General features: G+C 34.1%; 2 protein-coding genes across 3 annotated transcripts; one reads left to right on the top strand and one right to left on the bottom strand.

Moving 5' to 3' along the window:
- On the top strand, positions 1,621–4,707 carry LOC104731108. Of its 2 annotated transcripts, none has more exons than XM_010450374.2 (4): positions 1,621–2,131; positions 2,499–3,207; positions 3,301–4,008; positions 4,335–4,707. In XM_010450374.2, the coding sequence occupies exons 2-4, from the start codon at positions 2,670–2,672 to the stop codon at positions 4,628–4,630; spliced, it is 1,542 nt and encodes a 513-aa protein (XP_010448676.1). In that variant the 5' UTR covers positions 1,621–2,131; positions 2,499–2,669; the 3' UTR covers positions 4,631–4,707. The 2 variants fall into 2 exon arrangements, with proteins under 2 accessions (XP_010448676.1, XP_019089550.1); XM_019234005.1 differs by having other exon boundaries at positions 3,301–4,099.
- LOC104731107 (cystine lyase CORI3-like) lies at positions 4,815–7,282 on the bottom strand. The gene is made up of 7 exons (XM_010450373.1): positions 6,975–7,282; positions 6,435–6,774; positions 6,116–6,334; positions 5,803–5,862; positions 5,526–5,681; positions 5,332–5,425; positions 4,815–5,223 (listed from the first exon to the last, which is right to left on the bottom strand). The coding sequence occupies exons 1-7, from the start codon at positions 7,223–7,225 to the stop codon at positions 5,072–5,074; spliced, it is 1,272 nt and encodes a 423-aa protein (XP_010448675.1). The 5' UTR covers positions 7,226–7,282; the 3' UTR covers positions 4,815–5,071.

Genomic DNA, 10,967 nt, shown 5'->3' with positions numbered 1-10,967 from the left:
TTGTACAAAACCATTTCCAACAACTAGAGGTGTCAAAATGGGTTAAATTTCATGGATCAACTCAACTCAAATCAATCCAGGAATCCTAATAAATTCATGGATAAAATAAGTTAGTGGATCAATTGGTTTAGTGAATCAAATGAATTGAATTATAATGGGTAATGGTTTAACCATTTAATCTATCAATTCTATTTTTATTGAGTCAAATTTACTCAAATGTTTAAACCAGTTTTAAATAACCAAAAATATGTATGAATGCTTTGATTTTTCCCCAAAACAGCTACAACGTGATTTGAGAGTAGGAGAAAAGTAGAATTTGGATCGGATCTTCGCCGGAGTGAACCAAGCAGCTGGTTCGCTCCTCTCATATTCGCTGGATCTTTGCCGGAGTTCAGGTTTGTGTCTTTGTGTCCCCCTCGGTCTCTCTGTCTCATGGGTTTGATTATTGATTCAATTTCTCCTTTAGTTATTGAAATCTCGAAGTGGGATTCAGGTATTACGGATTAAATCGCTGCAGCTACACATTATCAAGACAGAAGTTACATGGAGACGTGAAGCTACTGAAGCAAGTCACGGAGGAGTATAGCAATCTATTATTTTTCCCTCTGCAACAAAAAGACATTTCTCTTTCTCAGCATTTCTTAGTGTTGTTATGTGAAAAGGTGTTAAGCAATGTCACTACAAAAATCAATTCTGTAGCCATAGTTACAATTTCTCATTTTCTCTAAAATCATGGTTAACCCATTTAACCATTTAACTCATCAAATTAAATGAATTCATGGATTAACTCAACTCATTTGTTTAAATGATTTGGGTGAGTTAATCATCTTTTCTGTTTATCTTCATTGTCCTATAAAAGTGATATATCACGTGGAATGCATAACCATATCAAACACAGAATACAACAAAAACACAGTAATTCTGTCGATTACACATTTATTTGAGTCTTCGTCTTTGAGCGAATAGATGAGAAAAACTACAAAATCTTAGTGATGTACGATGTAATAATTTACTCATCGTTGTTAGTTTAGTAGTTTACTATCACTAGTAAAAATCGTATATATAGTTACGAATTTTTGTTATGAAATTTTTTGTAGTAAAAAATAGCCACAGTATGTGACAAATTTGTTACAGTTTATAATTAAATTTATTTTGTAGTTATTTTGTGAGAAATTGTAGATATATAGTGACGGATAATTACCAAAACAATTTATAGTAAAATTGCTACATAATTTGTGACACATTATATTGTAGCGGTATTTCTCACAAGCTGAGTTGTCGCAAAATGTTGCAAAATAATTATAAAATATAAGATTACTTTTGCTACTAAAAATTAGTAATAATTAGTAACTGTTGCGACAAGTATCAAAGTGTAGCTATTTCGTCACAAATGATCTACAGTGTTGTTTGTTGTTTATTGTAGTGAATGAGTGGTGTGCTCGATAATGGTAAGTAGTATTATTGTGAGTATGACATAAAAATCAAAGTAGCATTAATAGGGTGTTGTCACATCAACATGAGCTTGAAACAACCACCGTTCATTTGTGAGAATGGTTTTATTTTACTTATTATATAAACATTTGCTCTCTTGTATAAGAACACATAACACATTCTCTTACATAATTATAAATCTTCTTCTCGTCTTTCTTTGGTTATTTTTTTTTTCTGCTGGGTTCTGTCATTATTCATTGATACAATCCTTTTTTCCACTTATTCAAATGTCTTCCTCAAGTAATAATATTGAAGTTCAGAGAGCATGGATGTATCAGCGTATGGATCCATCTACGGGGAAAGTTTCCACCGAATATGAACTTGGGTTGGAGCACTTCTTGAATTTTGCTCAGCAACGATTATATGAGGGGTGTAGAATTTTGTGCCCATGCCGGCAGTGTAAAAACAGAGAGCTTCTGCGCATAAATATTGTCCATGGGCATTTATATAACAAGGGGTTTCAACCAAACTACTATGTTTGGACAGGTCATGGAGAAACGTTCGAGCCTCAATACCAATATCAAGGGGATCACGGATTTTTTGATAACACTGCATTTCAAATACCCGAACCAGAATGGAATTCTAATGCATACATGGGTCAGTTTGCCTCTACGGAAGAAATAATGATGCCACAAACAAGGTAATTATCTTTAAAAAAAAATAACTTATTTTATAAACTATGGGAAATTCTGAAAAAACAATAAATAATATATATATATATATATATATATATATATATATGTTATATATAGTAAACATTAAAAAATAACTTATTTTAGAGACTATGGAAAATTCTGAAAAAAACATTAAATAAATAAATATATATATGTTATATATATAGTAAACATTAAAATTAACTTATTTTAGAGACTATGGAAATTCTGAAAAAACATTAAATAAAGTAAAAATTAACAACATTACTAAAGTATTATAAAATTATACATATATATATATAAATAGGAAAAATTACCAACGTTAGAAACGTTTTTTTTTTGTCTTTTTTGTAGAATGAATATTGAAAGGGGTGAACATTCTGCTGAACCTGTTGTACCTGCTGATGATTGGGAAGTCCTAACGATGAGGCAGCAGGTTTTTTCAACCGTTTAAATACTGCTAGCCAACCTCTTTATGAAAATTGTGTAGAAGGCTTGTCACAATTCTCGTTAGCTGCTGATGTGATGCACATTAAGACGAATCACAATCTAGCTGAAACATGGGTCGATGATGTTTCACACTTGATTCATAAGATTTTACCTGAAGGTAATGTTGCTTCCAAAAGCTATTATGAAACAGAGAAGTTGATGCATACATTGAGTATGCCGTACCATAGGATTGATGTCTGTCAAAATAATTGCATGATATATTGGGGTGACCCTGACGAAAGTTTAATCATATGCAAATTTTGTGAGCATCCAAGGTACAAACCAGAGAAGTCATCGAGGAAACGTGCCTCTGGTACAAAACGTATTCCGTACAAAAGGATGTTCTATTTGCCATTATCAGACAGACTAAAAAGGTTGTATCTTTCTGAGAGAACAGCATCACATATTAGGTGGCATGCAGAACATACATGTCATGATGGAAAGATGGAACATCCTTCAGATGGCAAGGTATGGAAGCATTTTCAAGAGCTTTATCCGGAGTTTGCATCTAAAAGCCGGAATGTTTACCTAGGACTATGTACAGATGGGTTTAACCCATTTGGATCATCTGGTGGTAATTATTCTTTGTGGCCTATTATTCTGACTCCATATAATCTACCGCCAGATATGTGAATGAAAAGAGAATACTTATATCTTAGCATTTTAGTCCCAGGGCGAAACCATCCAAAACGAAGTTTGGATGTTTTCTTGCGACCGTTGATTGAAGAATTGCAGTCACTATGGGCTTTTGGTGTTGAAGCATTTGATGTTTCTGTGAAGCAGAATTTCAATCTGAAAGCAGTGTTAATGTGGACGATAAGTGATTTTCCGGCTTTGGGGATGTTATCTGGATGGACAACCCATGGAAGATTATCGTGTCCGTATTGTATGGAGGACACCGATGCTTTTCAATTAATGCATGGTCGCAAATCAAGTTGGTTTGATTGTCACCGGAGATTTCTGCCACCAGATCATGTTTATAGACAAAATAAGAGATCTTTTTTGAAGAATAATGTTGTCTCAAAGACTGGACCTCATTATCGCTCGGGAGATGAAATTTTAGAGCATCAGTTGGGGGAATTTTATGGGGTGCAGAAGACAGCTGAATGTGGTGGTAACGGTCATGTAAACAACCAGATTGAAGGATATGGAGTGACTCATCAATGGCATAAGCACAGTATTTTCTGGGAGCTGCCATATTGGAGAACACATCTTCTCCGACATTGCTTTGATGTAATGCATATTGAAAAAAACTTTTTCGATAACATTATTAACACTTTGCTGAATGTCACAGGCAAAACAAAAGATTCTATAAACTCACGGAAGGATTTGGTTCTGTATTGTGATCGCAAACCTTTACATCTTACCCAATTTGGTAAGGCTCCAATTCCTATATTCAGGTTGTCTCCAAATGCCAAGCGGCAATTTCTGAAATGGTTAAAGGATGTGGCAAAGTTTCCGGATGGGTATGTATCAAACATAGGACGATGCATACACATTGACCACGATTGTAAAATATATGGTTTGAAAAGTCATGATTGCCATGTCATTATGCAACGATTATTTCCGTTTGTTTTCTCTGAACTCCTGCCTTCAGAAGTCCATGAAGCAATCTCAGTTAAATATTATTATCTACTATAAGTATCCTACCAAAAAAATAAAGTATGTTTAAGTAATTTTTTGTTTCACTTGTCAATGTAGATGTGGGCATTTTTTTCCGTGACCTATGTTCTAGGTCTTTGAATAGAAGTGACATAGCTCATTTGAAGGATAATATAGCTCAGACGCTTTGCAATCTAGAGAAGATCTTTCCACCATCATTTTTTGATGTTATGGAACATTTGACTGTTCACTTACCTGAAGAAGCTGAGCTTGGTGGACCGATGCAGTTTCGATGGATGTATCTATTCGAGCGATTCATGTTTCACCTCAAGAAAAAAGCGAATAACAAAGCGAGTGTTGAAGGTTCAATTGTGGAACAGTTTTTTATATGTTAGATTGCATGCTTTGTTTCTTATTGTTTTGTTTTATCTTGTATTGGATTTTCTAGAAATAAAAGTGCTCTTGCCTACAATTAGAAATCCGATTCAGCAATCAACATGCTTTTGAATTACACGACACGACACATGTATGTTGAAGCTACTTAAAGATAAATCAAGAGATATACTCCAAAATTGGTAATTGCACAAAACAGAAATTCTTAATTTTATTTATTGAAAAGTAGGAATGCATTACATGGTTGGTGATAAGTACACCAATTTTATTAGTTGAAATATTGCAAACTAGGAGAAAACATTACATGGTTGGTGATAAGTACACCAATTTTATTTAATAATAGTACGATGCGAATGTGTTCATGACTTATCTCAGATCAATAAAACACACGTTTATTTTTATAGCATATGTAACAGACTTAGGCAAAGATCCATATTGGCCTTTTACTTGACACCATTGACGTCTTTGACTGAAGCTTTAATTTTAGTGGCGTGGCGTTCACAGAAGCTCTTCAGTCTTGCAAATGCATCCTCCAAAGCAAAAATATCCATGTCGATAGAATGCCTCGCCCAGTTCTTCAAACCAAAAGCAATCCCTAAACCAATCCAACATGGTAACATATATATGTTGTTATGCGATAATTGTCTTAAATGCTAAACCGTTAAATTACCGTGATCAAAGGTAACGAGAAATTAATAAATACCTGGTAAGAGGACAATGCATTCTTCTTTAGCAAGCGTTTCACAGAATTCTTCATCAGTATTAATGTCCGCAAACATTGAGAAGTTCAGCTCGGTCTGGGAGAAGAGAAAAAGCATGTATATATATAAGATTGTTTCAAAATATAATACTAACTAGTAATAAGAAGTCAGAAATGTAGTAGTAATAATAGAATACCCATAAGAAGGTGCAGGCTTCAGTTTGGTGGTAGCAGGTTAGGGCTGGTATGTCTTTGAGCTTCTCAAATGCAAAGTCCGATTTCTCTTTCAGAAAAGCCTGCCTCCTCTCGAAGAACTCTTTAGGAGTTTTCTCCAAGATGGTGGGAACAGCAGCCTATATGATAAAAGTCACAAATTCACTTTAGTATATGCATGCAAAAAAAAAAATAATAATAATATTAATAAATAAACCAACTTTAGGTTACGGTATGCTTCCGAACTAGAAAATCCCATACCTGGATAACAGTTGCTGGTTTATTATCTATCGCCAGAAAATTCTTAAGAGCACTTGTGATCTGTCCATATATAGCAAGATTAGGACAAGGAAAACTACGTATGTGTGGACATTTTCAACTATTAATATGGACCAAATTTATTTATACAATGATAAAATTAACCAATACATTCATAGAGATTTAGTATGTCAATGGCATGTAATCTGATTGTTTGGACGTAAAAAATTTGTTTTTAACTTATAAATATACCGACGATATATATAAAGTAATGGTAGTAATGTTTAAAGAGTGATCCGAAAAAGTGGATTCGGACCTTGTTGGATTGGAAGGCACCATCTAGATCGTGCAGCGCGAGCCAGCCGGTTCGCCATCCGGGTACACTCCATCCCTTCGATAGAGAACCGAGACTGATCACAGGTACGATCGACGAGAATTTCGCCATGGGAACATGGGGATTACTCCCAAACACAGTCCATCTGAAAACTTCGTCAGCAACCACCATTATCCCTAGTTCTCGAGCCAACACAGCCAGCTGATATATAAAGAAATATTCAATAGTTACGTTACACATTATCAAAGATGAGATCATATAAGGTCACGTTGTATAGCTAATTAGAGTATCTGTAAAATACCTGCTTAAGATGAGCTTCAGAGTACGTGTTCCCATTAGGATTGTGTGGGTTGATAATAAGTATCGCACAGGTGTTCTCGTCCACAAGCGAACGTACGCTGTCAAAGTCGATCTCATAGTTCTTTTCACGGAGGAAAGTATATTCACGAACCTCAAAATTATTGTAGATTGCGTGGACCATGTCCCATGGAAAGCCCGGCTTCGGAAGCAAGATGTTGGCTTTCGGTGCAGCCAAGATTTCAATTGCAAGCTCGATGGCTTGTTTGCATCCAACGGTCATAAACACGTCATCTGCAGTCAGTTTCTTCGGAAGATCTCGACTTAGAAACTCTGCAACAGCACTGAGAACAACGGAAGCAAAAAACAATTTGTCATAGAAAATATACAAAGATACATAATAGAGTTAAGGTGAAACTAGAAGTGTTATATATATATGGGGCTAGATCATATTGTAAAACAATTTTTTTGTGGGACAGTTTTTCTTAGGACTTTTCAAGAAAAATATCTTAAATGATCAACGATAATTCGATGTATATATTACCTTTTAGCTGCGGGAAGGCCAATACTTGGAGCATAGGCGTTTCCACTACCGTCAAGGACAGCTTTAACGACTGCCTTCTCAGCGGTATGGCTAGTCTCGGGGGCTTCACTTAGAGGGGGCAAAATGGCTTTTATTTTAGGGTCACACAGAGCCATGATTCTAGAGGTGTAACTGCCTAGGGTAAAACCTGAAGCCTTTTTGGCTGCTTCGTTACCAATAAACTGCCAGTTGACGGAAGTATTTTTCGCCATATTTCTTATATTTCTCTTGTTTAGATTTTTGGTTTGGTGATTGTTTTCATCGCTACGAGGGGGATTATATAGTACAAGTTTCAACACTTCAAAAAAAAAAAAAACTTAAACACATGATTTTCACGTGCTGAGTATCCAAAAAATCTAGAGAGAAACAAATAATAAAATAATCTATGTCGAGTCTCCACGCGTTAGAACGTGGGAAACTTCGATCAAGCTGATTACAAGTAATCTTTTGTAAACTTAGGGTTAAATTTGTATGTTGAGTGATCTCTACGCGTTGGAACGTGTGGGTTTCTTTCGATCAAGGTGATTAGTACACGCAGAATAGAATTATGTATACAAGTCTGCGACACCCTCCGGATCAGGAGTCAGGACTATAATCAATAATAGACAATTAATTCAAATGCATATTCACCCATGCACAGTTCTTTATGTTTAAAGGTTCCCAAAAATAACAAATACATTGTATAAATATTTCTTGTCTTAAACGGTTAAACCCTAACATTTGGGCGTCGGTACAATCACTCGGTTTCAAGTCCTTCCCCCTCCTGAGTCCTAAGGTAACAAAGAATGGTGAACATGAATGTGTAAAGTAAAATATTAGAAGTGTTCGAAGACTAAATTGGATATTTGGACACAACAAAAGAGCTGATTCGAGAGTGAAATAATTGTGTGAGTTTTAAAGTCTTGCCGATAAATAGACAAAAGGTAGTCCAAGTATTCTCATATTGATAACCAAGTGTCTTTAAGCCTCTATGTAAGAAGACTTTGGAGTTTGGATACCGCACCGAAAGGTCCCGATAAAATACATACCAAATAACAAAAGTATTGTATTAAAAAAAATACTCACTTTGTTTCGCAAAAAGTGTTATTTTCGAATTTTATTTTTGTTTCACAAACAGTATCATTTTACGTTTTTAATAAATAATTTTCAATTTTCAATGCATCTTTTATATTAGATTTCTTAATTTTACTTTAATTCTATAATTAATTTAACCTATTAATCACTTATTAAATAAGAACATGTATGTATATATTTTTTATCTTTTTTTAATTTAGGTAAAATGTGTCTAAATGATACTCTTTAACACAAAAAATATTAAAGATCAATCACATACATGATTTAACTGAATCTATTATTCTGTTTACATATAATACCAAACAAAACCAAACAAAAATTCTTTGCTCAACATGTCGACCCGTGAAAAATTTAGTCTCTACTATTAGTACATACTACACTGCCTAGTACATAGTACACTTATCTTGGTTGCCAACGAATATTCACGTGATATTTCACGTGGGATGTTGAAAAATGAATTGAGAGGACAAAATGAAATAATGCATCTACATGTTAAAACTTGATTTCCCTCTAATTAAGGTGATTACAAATGTGAGAATAATACTTTTGTCAACCCAAAGTAGTTTGTTTGTCTTAAAATAATTAAACGAGCGAATATGGATAAGACTTAAAAAAGCTAGGCCTCATGCCAAAAATTGTCCAAACCTTAAATATCGAAATACCACTACAAGATGTCATTTTTACAGATCCGTGAAAAACCAGTTTTATGAAAATTATTTGTTAAAACAACTATAAATTTTGATACCATACCAAAAACTAGCTCAAGAATTGAGGATTACCTTTATATATTGCTCAGAAGTACTTGATTTTTGAATTATTTACTGATAAATGTCAACAAAATTAATGGAATTCTCTCATATATTTTAATACTCGAATTCCAAATGAAATCACTTAATTGATAAATTGAGTAAACTCTTGATGGTGATCAAAAATAAAAAAGAAATACTACTGTACATATATTATAACACGTTAAAATTGACGCTTGTGGGGATTATGTAAATTATTAACTTTAAAAATTAAGGTTTATATAATAAAATATATATATATATATATATATATATATATATATTAGTAGGTACATTGTACAGCTAACATAATACAGATAATGAGAAATACTGTAGATATTTTGAAACTCATAACAACTTTTTTTTTTTTTTTAAGTCATAACAACTTTTTATCATCTTCTTCCTCGTAACAAACACTGAAAACACATGCGCAATTGAGCTTGTTGTGTAGTCGGAATCTTATTTCTTACTTGTTTTGTTGATAGCTCACGAGAATATAAGAAGAGGCAAAAGATTCGTACGTTGATCCGTATGTTTTTGTTTGTAGTTTCTAACGAAAAAAATACCCCCACAACACCACCGGCCTCTGTAGATATGAGTCGTGTAAAATACGATTCTTTAATTTCTTTTGAACCAAAAGCAAATGAAATCATTATTACTTTACTTTTTTATGGATTGAATCAGTGTTAATTAAGCGTGTATGGATTTAATCAGGTTAAATTTTAGCTGAACCAAACTAAAACCAAACTATTCACTTTGGCTGTAATCTCTGGTTCAATTTGTTTTGTTGGCTCCTAATAAATAATAAGGTTCCAAATAATAAATTCTGAACTTAAATCGAGCCAATCTATTCAACTGAGAATAAATAGAATTTTATTTGTTTCGTAGATGAGTAGAAAATTAGAAAATACATGGAAATAATTTCTCAAAGATACATGCTCTTAATGATTGATGTGAGGGATTAAAACACCATTTTATTTATCACAAACTCTTAATGATTTATTATTTCGTATCAGCAAACCATCCCCATTTATATCTTAGCCTCAGATATATTCGAGAAATCGGAAGTCTTTAGTTGACGGACGTCACTGACGTCTTTAAGTGAAGATTCAACTATAATGGAATGGCGGTCACAGAAGCTCTTCAATCTTACAAATGCATCCTCTAGTCTCGGAGTCTCCATGTCGATAGAATGCCTCAACCAGTTCTTCTGACCAAATGCAATCCCTAAACCAATCCAACTAGAGGTGTCAAGCGGGCCTCATGCCCGCGGGCCTAGCCCATTTAGTATCATAGCGGGCGGACTTGGACATCATTTTTTGTGTCCATGAAATAGCGGGCCTAGCGGATTAGTCCATCACGGGTCGTGGGTTGGAGCGGGCTAACCCGTTGCGGATTACGGGTTTGCGGGTCGACCCGTCAAAGTCTGAAACCTTTCTTTGAAACTTCTGTTTCACTTAGATTCTTTAAAAGTTTTAGAGTAAAACTTAGAAAACCCTAGACTTAAGAATGTTTTCAGTTTGCTTAACAAGGAAACTGAAGAGTCTTTTATTTTTTACGACTTACGACTCCGACACAGAGGTGAGACTTGAGAGATTTTTGTTTGTGAGTATCATTGGAGGCTTGGAAGCTGAAGCAATACAGATCTGAACACATCTGTAATGGTAATGTTTCATACTTATCTTTGACCTTTGATTACATTCTGTTTTGAACTTTTGATTTTTTAGTTTAGTGTTCTAAGTTGCAGGTTTATGTATGATTGTCTTGCTGTTAAAGTGTTAATGGAATTTTTGCATTTTCAGTTTAGTGTTCTAAGTTGCAGGTTCATGTAATCTGTTCATGTATGATTGATATGTGAATATGTGATTTGTTCAGAGAGATTATATGTGAATATGGCTGTTATGCTTATCACGGCTGAATTCTCTACCTTTTTTTTTTCTTCTCTTAATCCCTATTACTTACTTTACGTCCTTACCTATATAGAAAAGGATAAGTGATCTGTTCCTGTTTTTTTGTTTTTTTCTGCCGTGACTTGTTCCTGATTTTTTTTTTCAGTTGTGATCAGTTCTTGATTCAAAATTATATTTTAGTAATA

This window comes from Camelina sativa, chromosome 12 (assembly GCF_000633955.1).
Source record: "Camelina sativa cultivar DH55 chromosome 12, Cs, whole genome shotgun sequence".
In the NCBI taxonomy this organism is placed as follows: Eukaryota; Viridiplantae; Streptophyta; class Magnoliopsida; order Brassicales; family Brassicaceae; genus Camelina; species Camelina sativa.
This window is presented reverse-complemented; position numbering and strand designations above follow the sequence as displayed.

What these genes read in the sequence shown, in the direction of transcription:
- LOC104731108 (XM_010450374.2), top strand. Translation starts at nt 2,670, where the DNA reads ATGCACATTAAGACGAATCACAATCTAGCTGAAACATGGGTCGATGAT. An exon ending in CCCATTTGGATCATCTGGTG is followed by an intron (nt 3,208 to 3,300) that starts GTAATTATTCTT and finishes TTAGCATTTTAG; the next exon opens with TCCCAGGGCGAAACCATCCA. An exon ending in TTTACATCTTACCCAATTTG is followed by an intron (nt 4,009 to 4,334) that starts GTAAGGCTCCAA and finishes TTGTCAATGTAG; the next exon opens with ATGTGGGCATTTTTTTCCGT.
- LOC104731107 (XM_010450373.1), bottom strand. Translation starts at nt 7,225, where the DNA reads ATGGCGAAAAATACTTCCGTCAACTGGCAGTTTATTGGTAACGAAGCA. An exon ending in GGCCTTCCCGCAGCTAAAAG is followed by an intron (nt 6,775 to 6,974) that starts GTAATATATACA and finishes CGTTGTTCTCAG; the next exon opens with TGCTGTTGCAGAGTTTCTAA. An exon ending in AACCAGCAACTGTTATCCAG is followed by an intron (nt 5,682 to 5,802) that starts GTATGGGATTTT and finishes TTTATCATATAG; the next exon opens with GCTGCTGTTCCCACCATCTT.